Source organism: Tachypleus tridentatus, chromosome 12, assembly GCF_004210375.1.
Source record: "Tachypleus tridentatus isolate NWPU-2018 chromosome 12, ASM421037v1, whole genome shotgun sequence".
Classification (NCBI taxonomy): Eukaryota; Metazoa; Arthropoda; class Merostomata; order Xiphosura; family Limulidae; genus Tachypleus; species Tachypleus tridentatus.
In genome coordinates, this window is record NC_134836.1 from 58,577,974 (window position 1) to 58,597,725 (window position 19,752).

General features: G+C 32.5%; 1 protein-coding gene across 1 annotated transcript; it reads left to right on the top strand.

The window, feature by feature from the left end:
- The first annotated feature begins 9,189 nt into the window (after positions 1-9,189).
- On the top strand, positions 9,190-19,729 carry LOC143233381 (fasciclin-2-like). The gene is made up of 4 exons (XM_076469567.1): positions 9,190-9,415; positions 11,884-12,061; positions 13,850-14,007; positions 19,615-19,729. Exons 2-4 carry the CDS (start codon positions 12,021-12,023, stop codon positions 19,695-19,697), a joined length of 282 nt encoding a protein of 93 aa, XP_076325682.1. The 5' UTR covers positions 9,190-9,415; positions 11,884-12,020; the 3' UTR covers positions 19,698-19,729.
- Positions 19,730-19,752: the final 23 nt, after the last annotated feature.

The window sequence follows — 19,752 nt, forward strand, 5'->3', positions numbered from 1 at the left end:
AAGCTAAAATAAGGGATTCGTGTCCCATTGGTGGACACAGTAGATAGCCCTATGTGGCGCTGCTAAAAGTTAACATATCCCTCATATTCCATTGTACAGATTTGCCTTTAAAATCAAACAAACTATTACATTTTTGATACTGCTGCTGTTTAAAATTTCCCTATGTTTTTTTTTTTTTTTCTGTGCTAAAGTTACGCAGCCCTTATGCGTTCGTTGTACGTATAAAAGATTCGAAGCATGGCAGGTTTTGTCATCAAATTTAGTGATTTATAAGTTCTTTTTATGATATTGTACGTATTGCAAAAAGAATAACTTTTTTTTAAGTTATTAACAATCTGTAGACACTTTGACCTATGTCAGTGAACCTTGCTTTTAATGGGCCACAAATCCCCACTTGAGATATAGTTTTAAGATTTTTAAATTTTCTACACTGTTACTCCCACTGGCGTGAAAGAAGAACCCCCCCCCCTACAAAGAAAACAACAAAAACATTAATTCTTTTTTCTTTTGCTCCAACAATAAACTGCTTGTTGAATTTCCAGTTCATTGTGGATAAATCTAAATCCCACTGGCGTGAAAGTAGGACCCCCCACAAAGAAAACAACAAAAACATTAATTCTTTTTTCTTTTGCTCCAACAATAAACTGCTTCTTGAATTTTCAGTTCATTGTGGATAAATCTAAATCCCACTGGCGTGAAAGTAGGACCCCCCCCCACAAAGAAAACAACAAAAACATTAATTCTCTTTTCTTTTGCTCCAACAATAAACTGCTTCTTGAATTTCCAGTTCATTGTGGATAAATCTAATGTATTTTTGATCGACTGTACCTATACTTTGCAGGGAAATGTTTGATATGAATATTTTGTAATATTTATAACTTCGATGGTGAATAAGTGACAAGTAATTCCACGTTACCCTATATTATTTCTTTTCTGTTAAATCACCCAGACATTCATCAGATGTTCTTCAACGAATTCATACATAGTACCGTTTTTTTTTTGTTTTTTTTTTAATATTGGCGAGAACAGTTTTTCTGTGTGTGTTCGTAATCTCATGATAGAAAAACTAAATGTTTCTATATCTTTGACTACAGCATCACTGGACTTGCTGATAATGTACTGCAGAAATTACTTTTATTAGGTACCCCCCCAGTGGCATAACGATATGCTTGCGGACTTACAACACTAGAAACCAGGTTTCGATACCCGTGGGTGGTAGAGCATAGATAGACCGTTGTGTAGCTTTGTACATACTTCCAAACAAACAGATTTTATTATGTAAATGTGCCATAAGACAGTAATGTTAAAAAGGTTTTACCCCTTTTATTCAAAGCGTTCAAATATGTTCTGAGCAAGCTGTTTGAATCTGTTGCACAGTGGGCTATATTTGCCGTGCACACAGCGAGGATCGAACTCTAAATTTTAACATCATAAGCCCTCGAAATGGGTAAACAGTAATTAATGTAATTAATAATTTATGTTACAGCATTTGAGACCTTTTTTTTTTTTTAGGTAGTTGGAACACTGTAAGCAGGGATATAAGCTCGAATTCTGCTCAGTCAAACCTTGGATGAATTAAAAACATATATGCGGGTATATCTTCATTTAATCTGCATAGTTTTCTATATTCAGAATATATCATTTTGCTTAACGGAAGTTGTTTTATTTTATCCGAAGTGCTAATACGGCTCTGAGTAAGGGTTAAATGTTGTAAGTGGCAAATGTTTTTTTTTTTTTTTTTTAGCTTTCATTTGTAAAAATGAACTAGTTTACTTTACACCGAAACTGTTTCATTGATCTGACGTGTTTTAGCCTGTGGGTAAAACTGACGAACCTGAATTCCTGTTCTCAACAGACACACCACATGCATGACAGCTTTAACCGATCGTATTGTGACAGTAATGACTCTCGTTAGATATATATTCTCCAACCCTCACCCTCCCTTTTTAAACGTTGTTATAATTCAGGATATTTAAACATCCATTTTATTTTTATTGATCAAAATTTTAAAGCGTATTTAGAGCATTTAGTATTTTATATGTGGAATTAACAGTACTTAAAAACCAGTGTAGTCAAGTATGTCTGTACTTGTTAACGCCCTTGAATAAACTCTGCATTGTTTGTTACCAACAAGTATTTAATAAATCCATTTCGTACGTTATTTTACACCTTTTTTTATTGTTTAACTTTTGAGGAACTACTGATTCTGTTTGACTTGTGACGTTTGATCTGGATACCACCAAATTGCGCGGCCGTCTTGGTGAGCATGGGCATTATTGTTTATGGGTAAATTTCCTCCACCTGGTTTGATTTTACCGTACACCGAGTCAGTCGGTAGATCGGTGGTAAGTCAACAGGTTTACGACGCTATAAAAACTGGGTTTCGATACCCCTTAGTGAGTAGAGCACCGATATGCATTGTGTAGCTTTGTACTTGCCAACTATAAACAAATTCTGGTTGAGAGTAGAAAGCTTTAGTCGTATAAATTTATTTTATTGTAACGTATTAATAATTTACGTGTTCATTCCTGATTAAACAAGACATCCTCTCCAACAGTTTACCATAGAACTATATAAACTGCCACATCTTTATAACCATATAACTTACTATTTATTGCTGAATACATAAAGTTCTGAATAATTCAGAGAACATATGATTGACTCTCAAGCGACTCGGGACGTTTATAAGTTGCTCACATGTCACTTAGAGAATATGTTAGTTACAAGTGATCTGAAGCAAGTATTAGTGACTCACAAGAAACTGAACACGTAAGAGTGAATCACTAGCAACTACGCTACTCGAGACTAATAACTCTACACACGCACGCACACTAGTAGTTTATGACTGTTGTTAGTTACTCATAAGATACTTTAAATTATGTACACATGTTTATTTTTCTATCACTTTATAAAATATTTGCTTCCCATATTTCATTCCTGAAGAAAGTTAGGCCTAATTTATTCTCTAAAACTGACTAATTACGTAGATTTATTTGTGTGGCTAACAAGTTTGAAACGATAAAATCAGATGTACTGTAAACACCTTAAATTTGATAAAATATGGCGCTGAATATTGAAGTTAAAATAGACACAATTTGAATGACAGTAAAATTGTTTTGAGTTATACTATTAATATCTTAATGTGTAATTATAGACACCTTTAGCAGAGATGTTGACATGAAATAGAAGTTTAATCCTCTCTCCTGGTTTGCTCAGTTATTGTAACCCTGATTGATGTTACTAATACAAGTATGGTATCCATTATGCATGCCACATTTCTCTCGTTAATATATTTTTCTTTTTTTATTAAACCGCTACAAATTGCTAGCTAGTCTTAATTCTATAAACGACAACTGTGACGTTATACATTTTACTTCACGCAACATAAATGTTACACGTTAAATCTTAATAGTTAGACTTTTCTGGCCTCGTGTGGCATGATGATTAAAGTACTTGACTCGCAATCTGCGGTTCGCGGGATGAAATCCCACTACTGAACATGCTCGCCCTTTCAGTCGTGGGGGCGTTATAATGTGATACTTAATCCAGCTATTCAAAGGTAAAAGAGTAGCGCAAGAGTTGGCGGTGGGTAGTGATGACTAGCATCTTTCTATCTTATGTATCACTTCAAAAATAAGGACTGGTAGCCCTCCCCCCCTCAGTGGCACATCAGTATATCTGCAGATTACAACGCTAGAATCCGGGTTTTGATATCCGTGGTGGGCAGAGCACAGATAGCCCATCGTGTTGCTCCATGCTTAAATTCAGACAGAAACTAATAGCTCACATAGCCCTCTAGTGACTTTACGCAAAATTCAACTAACAACAACAAAACCTTCCTGCGTAGTCAGTTACGTTAAGGCCCGGCATGGCCAGGTGGGTTCAGGAGTTTGACTCGTAATCTGAGGGTCGCGGGTTCGAATCCCCGTAGCACCAAACATGCTCACCCTATCAGCTACAGGTTCATTATAATGTGTCGGTAAATTCCACTGTTCATTGATAAAAGAGTAGCCCAAGAGTTGGCGGTGGGTGGTGATGACTAGGTGCTTTCCACCTAGTCTTACACTACTAAATTAGGAATGGCTAGCGCAGATAGCCCTCCTGTAGCTTTGCGCGAAACAAACAAGCACCCCAGCTGTAATAAGTAAAGTATGGTATTTCATAATAGGCCAGTATTAAAATATATACAGGTCAATGACAAAAGCCGTCCATATGCCACAGACAACAGACGCAGCACAAAGAAATCGCATCTCCGTCTGGTAAATGGTTGGTGTGGTTTGGTGTTTTATTCCGTCTAGGAAAGCGACGTAAGTTACATAAGCTGTAGAATAAAACAGGTGTTCGTGCAGTTCCGTATGAAGACATAAACTGCAAGTCGTTTGAACACATTGCTTATATATATATATGTGTGAGCTTCCGTTGAAACGGGCGCTGAGAATCTATTGTCTTATCAATATGGTACCCTTGTGACGGAGCGTTTTCATTAGAAACTGTGGTGAACGGCTATTGTTAAGATGTAGTCGTGAAACAAAACATGGCCGGACGTTACGATTGGACTAAAACAGCGTAACGAGTTTCCACAACGGTTCAATAATCAATATTTAAGTTCTATATCACAATACTTTTGCTCGTTTCTGTTGAAATTATTTTGTAATTCTTTTGAAACATTTAAAACAGTTAAAACCAATTACTGGCATATTTAAACAAACGAATGAGCAGTGTTATATCTTTATATTTGTGTTACATGTACACAAAAAGTTAGGCCTACTTTCGCTCGCAAATTGTACTGTTATTAAATATGCCATAATGATTTGCATTTATGTAAGACTTACGAGTAAGGGTGCGTCATTATTTACTTCGTGATGTAGTCCTACACAATAATTTGTAAAGTTATTATGTTTTCTTTTAGTGCAAAGACCCGGAACAGAGGCATCCACCACAGGGAAACGAATTCCTTGTTTCAGCGTAATAAGTCCATAAACATAACTGGTGACCAGGAGCATAGTGAACAAAATAGAAGCAAATGAACAATGTGATTCAGTAACGTGTACTCGACGTAACAATATTTACAAATAACTTTTCTGTTTAGCGACCATACACAACAGTTACTAAATGTTATCGTTGTAAGGATTTATTACAGAATTCCATGTTTCAACATGAGCTATTAATAAAACTACAAAGAGCAGATGATGGCATAATTAATAACAAAAGAGGTAGATTTAGAAAATCGAAACTGTTCAAAATTGGTGTTAAATTATCTCGTATATTTTTTTATCGGATAGATGGCGCAGATAGCCTAGTTGCTTTGCGCCATTAAACCCCTAAATCAAAACCAGTGGAATGAGCAAAACGTGACGCCTGCTTTATAAAGATGAATCCAATTAAAAGTTGTTAATCAAAATTAAACGAAAATGTGCCTGATGACGACAAGGAAAATTAGGGGCGTATATTTTTTACACACGATGGGGGTGGGATGATTCTTGCAACCACTTATGTGGACTGTTAAAGTTGCAAATTGGTAATCTCTGACTACGTGAACCTGAAAGCTGTAAACATGCAGTCATAGAGTAATCTTGTTGCCACGATACTTGCATGTATACTTAGGCCTACTGACTGATAATTACGAACTATCGTTTAGATCGAAAAGCTTAGAAGCACGCCTATATTAAAGATGTACATTTCGGATACTGAAAAAGCCTACATCTAGGCCTAATTACGTAATTCGATTGGTAAGAACATGTGAATCACGAGAACAAACAATTTGTAGGCCTGTGATGCAATAAAACAATTCAACAGACCAAACTGTAGGGGGGATGATTGTATGCACCATACCCCCACCTAAAATGAAGGGGGATATATCCCCCCATCCCCCAGGATCTACGCCCCTAAGGAAAACCATATCATCGTCAATACTGGGGAATTAGTACAATAACTGGACTGTTTCTCGCTCTCAGCCAACTGTGTAGTTGGTGATTTACATTAAATTTATGAAAGTCTGACAAATACAGGTACGTAATTATTAAGCATGTCATTCTCAACAAGACTTGGCGGGAATTCATGTGACAGCAAGTTATTATTCTAACAAATACAGCAATATGTAGTGCAAAACTATCTTGAAGTAAAATATAAACTGGTGTTTAACTCACAGCCCGGCCCGTAATCGGAGGTTCACGGGTTAGAATCCCCGTCACATTCAAAATGCTCGCCCTTTCAGCCGTGGGGCGTTATAAAGTTACAGTTAATCCCACTATTCCTTGGTAAAAGAGTAGCCCAAGAGTTGGCGGTGGGTGGTGATGACTAGTTGCCTTCCCTCTAGTCTTATCTTATCTTAACAGTTGTAATATTTTGTGTGTCTCCCCTTTGGCTTTAATATCTGCACAGTCTTTCATGCATTATCGCAACATATTTAACCAAATTGTACTTTGGGATTTGTCTCCTAAAGTGTTTATAATACACTCCCATAACGTTTCTTTGTCAAGTATTTGACTTATTAAATCCCAGGTCTTCTCATGTTGATATTGAGATTCTGTGGGGCTCATTGAATCACGTCCAGTACCTTTATTCTTAGTTAAGTAATTTCTACATAGGTTGAATGAGTGTTCGTAATCATTATCTTCTTGGTAGTAGAATCCTTTAACAACAATACAGAAATCACTGGGTGTGCCATGATGGATAAATATCTTATGATACTTACACTGGCCCATTTTTCCATATATCTTGCAATACCACCTGTTACCTCATCATAAAAACGCCCCCAAACCATCACACTGTATCCACATGCTTCATGGTAAGTGTTATGCATTGAGATTAGTGTCTTTCATCTTTCTTCCACCAGATATTCAACGTACGCTTTGAACTAAACTTTCAAACTTGGACTCATCTACCCATACCGCCCTTTTCGAATAATTAAGAGTCCATTTTTTCATTTTTTAAACAAATTTCAGTCTCTTAACAATATTTCGAGATCGAAGTAAAGGTTTTGAAAATTACTACATGACCAAATATTGTATTCTCATTGAGTTTCCTTGATACTATAGATTTGGACAGTTTTCTATCATTTGGCACATGTTTATCACATGTTTGAGATCAGCGTCATTCTTCTTTCTGTCCTGAAAGCTACATAAACGAAGATATTTAACATTAGTAACATTGAGTTTAGGTGCTCTGTATCTTACTTTGCTATTCTCATATTTACTTGTCTCGGTCTCACAATCTAGGATCTAGTTGATAGTGTTTGTAAAGCATTTCAAGTCTGCAGCCATTTGTCGGAGAGTCCAACCAACATCACGTGAAGCTTTTATGCAGATTTTGAGCTCTGTAGCTAAGCACTTCTGGAATAGACGTACTCTAACATTGAGGTTTATGGTTCGTTGTTGTTTTATAATTCTTAAACACAAAACACCACAAGGGAAAATCTGTGCTCTGCCCATCTGAAACCCGGAGTTTAGCGTTATAATTCTTCAGAGTTACCGCTGAGCCATTGGAATGAAGCTATAACTACCAGTACTGTTTGTGAATATATTGTTTCATGTATTGAGTGTTATAGGAGTATTTGATGTATTACATTGTAGATGTAACTGTAGGATGTATTAATGGAAAAAAGACGTCGTTTTTCAGTTTTGGTTTCGATAGTATGACTGAATCTAACTTATGAATTTCAAGGACTTGCTCCTGGATGTTTGATATTTGTTTTTTAATGTTGGTTTAACGATCAAGTGGAACCAGAGGGCTTAAGACAGTTTGAAATGATAACTTATCTAGCGTCTTTTAATTGTTCAGCCCGAGACGGAAGAAGTGGGCGTGACAGACAAGAGGGAGTTACACACATTACGTTGTCTGTCATATTAATCACAGCAAATTTCAGAAGTTAATTCTCTAAAAACAAAAAACAAACTATACAAGACCCGTTTGTATCTACACTTATGTAGGCTGTAACAGTTGACAACTGAAACTTAATACATTCTATCACATAACAAAGGCTTACTTGTATCGATGTCTTAGTGATAAAAATGTTACGATGAACATGCTACGGACATACAGACAAGATTTAACCTATATAGTTCTTGCGTGTGTGTGTGTGTGTGTGTGTGTGTGTGTGTATGTTTTCCTATAGCAAAGCCACATTGAACTATCTGCTCAGCCTACCGATGGGAATGGAACTCCTGATTTTAGTATTGTGAATCTGAAGACATACCGCTGTACTATCGGGGGACAGTTCTCACGATCTCACGTGGAGTGAACTGTTATTGTAATATACCGTCGCATTCTCAGTTTCTGTGGACCAAATTATATTTATTCCTCGTCAACTAAGCTTAAAAAAAAAAAAAGGAATTCATACAAAATGTTCAACAGGAGGCAAGAACATCAGTTGTATATGTTGTACTTGATATTTGGGATAAAAACGTATGTGACTACTCTAAGTAAATTAGAATGTAAGCGAACAATCAGTCTTCGTCATTGGTTTAGTTGTGTGTAGGTTTACATCTAAAAAAGCAGAGCAGAGCACAGATAAATCATTGTGTACATTAAGGACAAACAAAAAATATCACACACAAACAACAAAATCCCTTTGAAAATTAGGTTATGTTTTTTTCAACGTCTATGCGTTAAGCTGCGCTACTTTTACAGGCGCAAGTAAAGAGTTTCACGTTATTATGTTGTTATAGTAACCCGTGGCGTCTTTTGTGAAGCATTAAACTACGCTAATTTTACAGACGCAAGTAAGGAGTCGGTTTCACGATATTATGTTTCTATAGCAACCTATGGCGTCACTTCTCTGAGCCAGATTGTCGGTATAAATGAGTCAATGGATTTTTGTGACGTAGAAGGTGTTAATTGTCTCGTTGTTTTGTCTTGCTTGAAAAACCTAGCGATAGTGGCTTCAGGCTTATATTTAAAAAAACAAAATTGTTATGTCTAAAAATATATTATGAAAGTTAAAGTATTTATATATGTATGTCGCACTACAAGACGTTATTAGTAAATTCGAGAGAAAAACAAGCTAACTGAAAGTGGTTGTAGGTGATACTAATAGCTTTTCAGCACTTTGTATTGTAATTGTGTTCCGTTTAGAGCATAAGCTCATCACAGGCACAACTAATACCCAATACGTTGATGCGTGCAAAGAACTGATTGACTACAGGGTGGCCCGTAAGTCCCTACCCATCCAAATGTCTTATGTATCCAGTGTATCTGTGTGTTGCCCCTCATTCTCGCTGCATAATATTATGCGACGCCATGTTCTGTGAGACATTTTCCTCAACATAGCAGGGGTTATTGTTTTGAATGCCGCGGTAACAGCTGCCTTCAACGCATTATTTGTATTATAACGTTGTTTAGGCACAACTATGGATGGGTAGGGACTTACGGACTACCTGTACAGAGAGAAGAGTTAGTCATTCCTAACTCTTGTCTGGTAAAGTCATAGGATTTGATTGTTGCCTTTATGGTATATTCATAGCCTAAAACTGTGAAGTCTGGATATGCTAACCATAATCTTAATACATATCATAGATGATAAAAGAGATGATTGCTGTTTGCTTAAACACAAAACTTCACAGTGGGTCTTTTGCACTTTGCCAGTTGAGGGGAATTGAACCTTGGCTTTTAGCAATTTAAGTTTGTAAATTTACTACTAACCCACCAGGCAACAAAAATTGCAGTAAATGTGACCTATAAAAATCAGACTTGTCATTAGCAGAATTGCTAGGAGGTCTCACATTATTATCTTGTTGTAGGAGGTTGGCATAGTTATGTTAAAAAACAAGGTTAGAGGTATTTCTTTGGTTCTCACAAATGAAGATGTCTTTTGTGAATTTTATGATTGATTTTAACTAATTGAAATTGTGAATGATTCATGTAAATCATACTTAAGTGGCCTTAGGTGCAATTAATAAAGACATTTAGCCTAAAATTATTTGAGGATGACAATACCTGAAACTTACATATTGTGAGTGAAGTCTTCAAATTATTTGCTGATCTAGCAGTTTCAATAAATAGAAATGTACTAATCAAAAGGATAGGAAATTTATGAAATATAGGTTATATATACCTGTTCAATCAAATATTCTGGCTGAATACTGAATATGTAATTTATAAATTAAGTTTTTCTGATAAATTATTCAACTTGTTATGAAGAAAAAATGTATTGTAGAAAAACATCTCTCTTTGTATGTTCATAAAATACAGTTTTTTTTCTTAAAATATTTGACAAGAGAACTGAAATTATTCATAGTGATAGCAACAATTACTTTTACTTGTTCTTCTGTTTTCCAGTTTCTTTTCTGACTTTGTTTGAGATACGAAACCTGTTAGGTAACTGGTTTATTACATTGGAACTATATTAGATTTATATGGGCATTACCGAATTAACTTAATCGTGCCAAAGGAATTCTCTCTCTCTCTCTTTGTTGTTGTTGTTAACCAGATTCTTCAACTCTTACAATAAGGTATCTAATACATGTTATAGGGTTTGTGAAAACACAACAGACCTAATCAGGTTTCAGTAGTACAGAAACTGAGTTAAAAGAGCTGTTTTGATTAGCGAAGTTACATTTTAAACTGTGAACATTATTGTAATGCTAACAGATACAAATATGTACAGCATATCACATCCATAACAACAAACCATAAGGGAATAAATAAATGTGTGTAGTATTTTATTTACTTTGACATCTTAGTGCTCGTAAAATAAAAAATGTAAAGAAGGATAGGATATAAAAATACATAATTAATTATCAGGGTTAGCTCTTCTTGGTGTAGGAGACATGTTCCCCTGCACAGGATGCCATCCTGAGGGGCACCAAAAACAACATTGCCAATAGTAGTTCTTGTCAGTTTTGCAGGGGAAGAAGCACAGAATATAAAGTTCTTACAGACCACAATTTTGCCTGGAGTTGACTCTATCAATTGTAGCAATTAAAAGTTTATTAGTGATGAAATAGGTCTGTCATACCTGTTGTTTTGTTTTTATGAACGTATTATAAAACAACATAACACTTGTGAAGTATGCAGCTCAGGAGATTTATATACAGTTTAGTTCCTAATATACAAAATTATTAGTTACAATTTAGTTCTCAAATATCAATAATCTTAAATACAGTTTAGCTCCTAAAGTGCAATATCCTTAGTTACACTTTAGCTCCTAAAGTGCAATATCATTAGTTACAGTTTAGCTCCTAAAGTGCAATACTCTTAGTTACACTTTAGCTCCTAAAGTGCAATATCCTTAGTTATAATTATTTCCAAAAATTCAGTGTTCTTTAGTTGAAAGCTAGATTTATTTTGTTAAATATGTTGAGAAGTGCTTGTAGAAAAAATATACATGTATATTTATTTTATATTCACTGTGAGCTTGTACAATTCCATACTTTAAATTCTCGAAGGATCTAAATACTAATAGTGACCTCTTGTTTTCCTTTGTAGAACTGTAGCAAAAAGACGAAAAAAAATAGATGATATTTATTGAGGCAAAATCCTACTGCATAGAATCAAATGCTTCAAAAATCATCATCTATTTTTTTTTGTCTTTTTGCTACAGTTCTACAAAGGAAAACAAGAGGTCACTATTAGTATTTAGATCCTACCCATCTACCAAAAACTACCCAGATAGTTGTTTTTGACTATCATAAAAACCCACAGTATTTTGTATATCAAAGAACACATTTTTGTTGTTCAAAATTGAAATTTGAATTATATTTCTTTTTATTTGCTGTTTGGTTCTGATTTATTTTAGTACAGAAGTAGATATAAAACTGGAATGTTTAAAGTTAGTAAAAAAATAGGCTTTTCCAAATGAAAGTGATGTCCTGATGTTTAAAGTTTTATTCTTTCAAAAGTTATTTTAAAATAATAATATTTAATAATATTCCTAATTTGTATCAGGTTGTTTTGCTGAGGAACCTGAGAATAGAGCAGAACTTATTATACAGCCAAAGGGCAATTCTCAGTCTCGTCCAGCCAGGGAAAGCTTTGCTATTACTTGTACAGGAAAAAGTGACAACAATGAATATTTCTCAGACATGGAGTGGAAAGACCCAAGTGGGAACACCCTGGTTTCTAGGTGAAAAGGTTTTATAACTATTGTTGTATTTCATTATATAATATTTTTTTAATTTGTGTGAAAACTGTAGAAAGCTATAATTTTTGTTTAGTTAATGATTGTCTTGCTTGTAGTGTAATTTTTATTTCTATCAAAGAAACACAGCTATACATTTATATGCAGATAAATGTTTAAAATAAAGAAAAACAAAAGATCTAGGATTTTTGCAGTCAGAACCTGGCTGAAAAGGATTTTGTATAAGTGTTTCTCTAAAATATGTCATAAAAATGTTTAATAATTTAAGCTTATAAATATTAAGTTTTAGCTAGTACCTAGTTTTGCAAAAACATTTCAAATAACAATTTCAAAGTGTGAATTTGTTTGTATTACTAAACATTTTAGTATTGTTTTCTCTTCTTTAAGTCATCAGTGCAGAAAAAAAATATTGCATAAATAAATTTTCTCTAGAAAACGAAAAATGGATTTTAATTGATAAAGAAAAAAATTTAAGTTATATATATTTTTGGAGCTAGTTAGAATGGAAATTTATGCAATATTTCTGAATGTCTAAAAGCAATATTTGGAAAATTATTTGGATTACTTAGCATTTTGTAATTATAAAATCTGTATCCAAACATTTTGTGGTTCTGTTAAATTCTTAAATTGTGCTGTCTGAAAACATTTCAAAAATTTAAAGATAAGTTATGGATACATGATTTTTAAAGTAAAAACAAAATATCAACTCTTAAAACCTGTAATTTTTTGTGTGTTCTGCCAAAATAAATTTCATAATAACTGCCACCATACCTTATAGAATTTCAATTTTCTTAATTTTGTTTTTTCCATCAGCATCACGAGTACCCACATGAAGCATTGTTGAGTAAATAGCCTCAAATCTTTCATTGTTATGCATTTAGTGTCACCGTCCAATGGGTAAATTGCAAATTTTAGGCTGCATGCTAGTAGCATCTCCTCAGTTTTAAGGTTAATTCTAATAACATGATTTATAAACTTTTTCAAACAAATTAATATCTCACAAGACTTGAATGTTTTTCCATGTACACAATAGTTAATACAGTAATAATCTGAACAGTTTCTCATTTATTTGAAACTGTGTTGTTTTTTTCATGTTTTTCTAAAAGCATCACACCTTGACCTAATTCTTACATTATTTTTGCAAAGCAAGTTATTGAAATATTCAAACAAATGTGTACAACTATGTAATTATTCAGCCAGTTTTCAGCTCCTTGCAACTTGTATTTTTATTGAGAGTTCCTTTTTTAATTTAAAAGTAATATTTCTCAATGCATGGAATAATTGTAGTATCTGATTGGTTGTTTCAGCAAATAAATATTTTGCCTGTTTCTTTTAACAATGATTGAAACAAGTTGTCTAAAGTAATTTAGATGTATTAGTTTTAAATTTGTCAATTTTTTTTAGATACAAATCTAGAAACTGCAAATCCTTTAAATGTGGAGACTACAGTGATGTTATTGATGAGTTATAAATGAAACAGTCAGCTGAACTTTCAACTAAAAAAATATTTTTTCTAAAGTGCATTAAGTAACTTATGGGAAACTTTATAAGATATTTTAACATCATTTGTGGATTTTTTTTTCCAACCTTGCTTTGTTAAATCACACTGATTAACCTACTGGACAAATCATTAAAGAAAACTGGTATTTTAAATCTAAGCAGTGAATCTTGTATTTTCAAATTGCAGCTGAAAATTAATGTAATAGAACAATGAAGTGTGAATTTAACTTTTAAAAAATTGTAATATAATTTTTTTTTGCTTATTTCTGACAGTGAAAATAACCAAGATATTGAAGTACGTAAAACGAGTGAAAGCATATTGTCTCTTGTATTTGTGAATCCTCGAACAAAAGATTCGGGCAGGTATACATGTATAGCATCTTATGATAATTCTGAAAGGTTGGAGACTTATGTTCAAATTACCTTCTTTCGTAAGTATTTTGTTAAATATTTTGTTTTAATCTTATAATTTTGATTTTTAAAAAAATGTAGAAATTACAAAACCATTATTTTAAGAGCCAATATAACTTCTCAAAATATGCTTCAATCTTGAGTACAGATGAAATAATTTACTTTGCGTGTGACATTGAATTTAAAACATGTTTCAACATTTAATTACACTATGTGACAAAATTTTTAATTTTTCTTGTTCCTGGGTAGAAAGTGTTATTTCCCAATTGCTTATGCTTAAAGTAAATGGAAAAGGCCTATTTTTCTCTTCAAACTTTGCTTTTGTGACCAGGGAGTGTATAACAAAAGCATGATGGGAGACTATATTTGGGGGCTGATACGTGAAAGTGATTTATATTATAGTTGCAAATCTCAAAAAACTACTCACTTCTAAACATTTTTCTATAATTTAGTATAAATACATGTAAATCTTGATTCATATGTTGTTTTATTCAGACCTTATGCAAATGAAAATGTGCAAATTTGCCCGTTTTTACATATAAAATAGGTTAATTTCTAAATTTCATTATCCAGGTCACAAAAGCAAAGTTTGAAGGGAATAATGGCCATTTTCTGTACTTTTACAACACAAGCAATTAAGAAATAACACATACTATCCAGTAACACAATTTGTGTTACACAATGTTATTTTTAATTTAATATTTTTCAAATTTTTAACATTTAACCACTATGAAACTGTAACTATCTGACAAAGGGAACTCCGTGAATATAACAGAGGTGTATGTTATAATGATACTTTGATGCATCTAAGTATACCAGGAACTTAAGTACCTTCTTTTTCAATCAGAAATTAGATAAAATTAAGATATAACAATAACATTGCATAAAGAAGCATTATGAATAAATTAAAAACCAACTTATGAATGATTTATTGAGATAACGTTTTACACCAGGAGAGAACAACGTAGTGAAGTCTCACGCTTGTAATTTTCTGTCATGTTCATGTCAGTGGGGTATGGGATTGATAGCTATTTTAACAAATAGAATGGAATTCACTCTGCAATTTAAACACTCCATTTAACTGTAGAAAATACAACATTTTTCTGTATTTTTTTGTATTTCTCTGATTCTGAAAGTTTTATTTTTGGAGAAAACAGGTTGGAGTATCTCAATTGCTATAAATATTATTTCTGAGAAAATCTGTTTTATTCACAGTTAGTATTTGTACCTTATTATTAATTCATCTGTAAAATCTGTTTTATTCACAGTTAGTATTTGTACCTTATTATTAATTCATCTGTAAAATCTGTTTTATTCACAGTTAGTATTTGTACCTTATTATTAATTCATCTGTAAAATCTGTTTTATTCACAGTTAGTAATTGTACCTTATTATTAATTCATCTGTAAAATCTGTTTTATTCACAGTTAGTATTTGTACCTTATTATTAATTCATCTGTAAAATCTGTTTTATTCAGTTAGTATTTGTACCTTATTATTAATTCATCTGTAAAATCTGTTTTATTCACAGTTAGTATTTGTACCTTATTATTAATTCATCTGTAAGATCTGTTTTATTCACAGTTAGTATTTGTACCTTATTATTAATTCATCTGTAAAATCTGTTTTATTCACAGTTGGTATTTGTACCTTATTATTAATTCATCTGTAAAATCTGTTTTATTCACAGTTGGTATTTGTACCTTATTATTAATTCATCTGTAAAATCTGTTTTATTCACAGTTAGTATTTGTACCTTATTATTAATTCATCTGTAAAATCTGTTTTATTCACAGTTAGTATTTGTACCTTATTATTAATTCATCTGTAAAATCTGTTTTATTCACAGTTAGTATTTGTACCTTATTATTAATTCATCTGTAAAATCTGTTTTATTCACAGTTAGTATTTGTACCTTATTATTAATTCATCTGTAAAATCTGTTTTATTCACAGTTAGTATTTGTACCTTATTATTAATTCATCTGTAAAATCTGTTTTATTCACAGTTAGTATTTGTACCTTATTATTAATTCATCTGTAAAATCTGTTTTATTCACAGTTAGTATTTGTACCTTATTATTAATTCATCTCTGTTTATATTCCATATTTTTTCAATTATGCTTTACTTTTATCTGCTTGGGTACTGGGGCAAATTTAACTGTCAGATGAAGCTGACTCAACCTCTCTTTAGGTTAGGCCCCTATTTGCTTTTGTTTGTTAGCTGATTAGGTAGTTTAGGTTTAAATTCCCCCCCTACTTGGGACTATAATTGTTGAGATTGTCCTTGCTTGGCTCAATAGTAAATTCAGTTGTTACTTAGTTCTTCAAATTTTGTGATAACTTTTGCTTTTCCATTTCAAAAATCCTTTATTTTCATCCATTAGTGAAACATTTGTTCTGTCTTCAGATGATTCAATTATTCTTTCTCTTACTTTCTAGTTAGTTTTAATTTTCGTAACTGTTTGTTTTGGTTTTTGCTTCATTGTAGACGTTCTTTCTACAAACTCTAATATTATTCATTTCCTTTCTGTGTGAAGGTTTGAATTAAGAGATTTCAGTTTATAAACAGACTAGAGAGAATGGCTTTAAATGGAACAATCTTATAAGTTATTTGCTAAATTCAATACTATGCCCTTTGTAATTGTCTGTAGTCTGTAGACGTTTATTTAATGTGGATTATTCTCATTGCCTGTGCTGACTAGTAACTAATGTTTCACTGGTTTAAGGTAGAACTTTTAAAGCAGTTTATATTTCAGTCAATTTCAAGTAGATAAAATACACACTTATTTCTTTCAATCAGACTTTGATTTAAACTTGAATATGTCTGTACATTATTCTTCATTCTATTCTGTTTCCCAGAGTTTCTCACTTATCTGTCTGACAAGCCTTGTTTAACTTGTGAAAGGAAAGTGTAGGCATAACTGAGACAGTACATAAAACACAGAGGATGTTAAAAGATAAATCATGCGTAACTGAATATATTGTTTTCCTAAGTTTTTTTGTAATTATGCCATTCAGTGTTTTGAATTTAACGTATGTAGAAAATAGCACTTCGGATCCATCTTTTGTATGCAAACAAGTCAATACTAGTAATGCCTTTTGTTTATACGAGAACTTATTATCTGGTTTTATATATATACCTATGGCAATCAAAAAGGTGAAATAAATGCTGTTTGTTTACATTATAAGAAACGTATTACAGTGATGTAAATTTCCTAATACCTATCTTGTATTGTGTACAAATTTATTTTTGTATTATGCATGGACCAATTGTCTTTTAGCATTGCATTCAAATTTAACATGATTGCAAACTCGTCTGTCGTAAAGATTGTAAGAAATATAAATTTTGGAGTTTATTAGTATAATTTGTAATTTGTTTGCGCATTTGCAGAGACAAATATTTGTGCATAATATGTCGAGTATTGCATCATATATCTACCTGTATCATAGAATAATTGTCTATTACTTTCTCAGATATTTATATTTTAAAATATGTTGAAAAAATGATTGCAATTCTAGTTGGTGAAAGAGTGTCACAAGTGTCAAATATTCTGATAATTTAATTATTTTATATTCTAAATAGCAAATGATGCAGGTTACTATAGTTTTTAATTTATAGTAACACACCTCTTATCCATGATCAATTGATTTCACCAGGATAGAGACAATTTTCTAGGGACCACTTTCCAAAATTGTATTATGTACCTAGCTAAACTCAAAAAAGAATACCGTTACCTAAAAAATTTTAATAATACAACAAAACACACACATAACAGTCTTATCAACCACTTTGACAACTGCTGTTCACATGAATTTATATCTGCTATCTGCATGTATGAATTTCTTAGTTCCAGTCAGTCCCCTAACAGAAATAGTTTTCGTAACTACTGATACAGTTGTATTTTCCTCATTAATTGTATTATCTCCAAGAATATATGTATTTTTTTTTACAGATATTTAATGTTATTCTTTGGAAATATATGAAAGATCTATTGATTAAACTGCAATGTCTGCAATTACTTGTGCAACACTTACTGAAAACATAATCACATATCCTTGTTATATCCTTTTCCCAACAGACTACACTATTTTGTGTATCTCAGGATTGTTGGTATGGATATTAACACGTTTACTAATATGACAGGGAACAACATTTCAACCTTTTTAGGCCATCTTCAGGTTAACAAAGAGAGAGTTTGCAACTGACCATTGCCAGGTGCATATCATAGGAATGAGGGTATAAACAGGTACGGGATTGTAGGGGGCATTGCAGTTACATTTTGTTAATTAGCATAGGTATAAAGGTGTTCCTTTATATTGGTTTAATTTTGGTTTTAGTTATTGTATAAGTAGGGCTTCTTTGATTTTGAGTTTGTTTATATTTGCTTCCCTACTTAGTATCTGGGTGTTTTCTATGGTTATGTTGTGTTTATTTCATTTGCAGTGTTAGTAAATGTGTGGTGTGTTTTTGTGATCTTTGAATCTGGCTTCCATTTTTCTACTTGTTTCTCCAATATAGAAGTCGTGACAGTTTTTGCACTGCTATTTAGTTTCTAGTTCCAAAATAATGTCCACACAAAGTATCAACTCGACATGCAAGGTTTACAGCTGATAAATTATTATGTTGTATTCTTTCGACTAAAGTCTTTGGTAAATTCAAAATATGTACATTCCTGCAGAATGTTCATACTCTTATTTGAATAACTGGTATTGATATACATTAGACTTGCTCCATTTTGGTAGGATTAATTAAGAAAGAAAGACTCACAGTTTTGTCATTAACCTTCACTACTGTCACTTGAATGTAATGCATTGATATATCAACATTTCTGATGAATGTATGCTCCATTCCAGTAAAATAAACCAACAATTAAACATTTATAATTTTACCACTGCTTTCAGTACTATAACTTGAATGTATGGTACTGATATATCATAATTTTGACAAATGTATTCACCATGCAAGTACAATAAATCAAGAAAAACACATGCAATTGTCATTTGGACTAACATGTTCAAATAATTTAAAACGATACATTTTGTTTGTTTGTAATTAAACACAAAACTATACATTGGGATGGATATCTGTGCTCTGTCCACACTGGGTTACTAAACCTGGCTGCTAGTGTTGTAAGTTTGAAGACATACCATTGTGCCACTTAGTGGCAAAGTGTTGCAGACACAATCAGCTAAATTTTCATCTGGGCGTTTCCCGAGTATATGTGTTTATCTCATTTTGTGATTTTAGAAATATTTTTGAAGAAAATATGTCAAAAAATTTGAAAATACTGTGATAGTTCCTTTTGCTTTGTTAGCAAGTTTGTAAATTGTAATTTATAAAATTTATTGTGTTTGTTGTTAAGCACAACCCTACACAGTGGGCTGTCTGTGCTATTCCACTACGAGTATTGAAACCTGTTTTTAGCATTATAAGAGACTTATTGTTATACCAGTTGGGGTAGTAAAATTTAACCAATAATTATTTTCAAAAGTAAATCAGCTTATTTTCAGATGTTAAGTTGAGGAATCAGAAAGTGTTGTTTAGTTGTTCTCATTATAAGTAAAAATAAAGCGATATGTTCCTTGATTTATGTGATTTTTACTTTAATTCGTTTATCTCAACAGATGACATCACTTGGAATGATTGTTCAGAGAAACAGTCACTGATTGTTAATAAACCTGGAAAATTGTTATGCATTGTTTACTAACCCTTCTCCTCAAGTTTCCTGGGTAAAGCTAGAGGGTACTAAGGATATTGAGTTG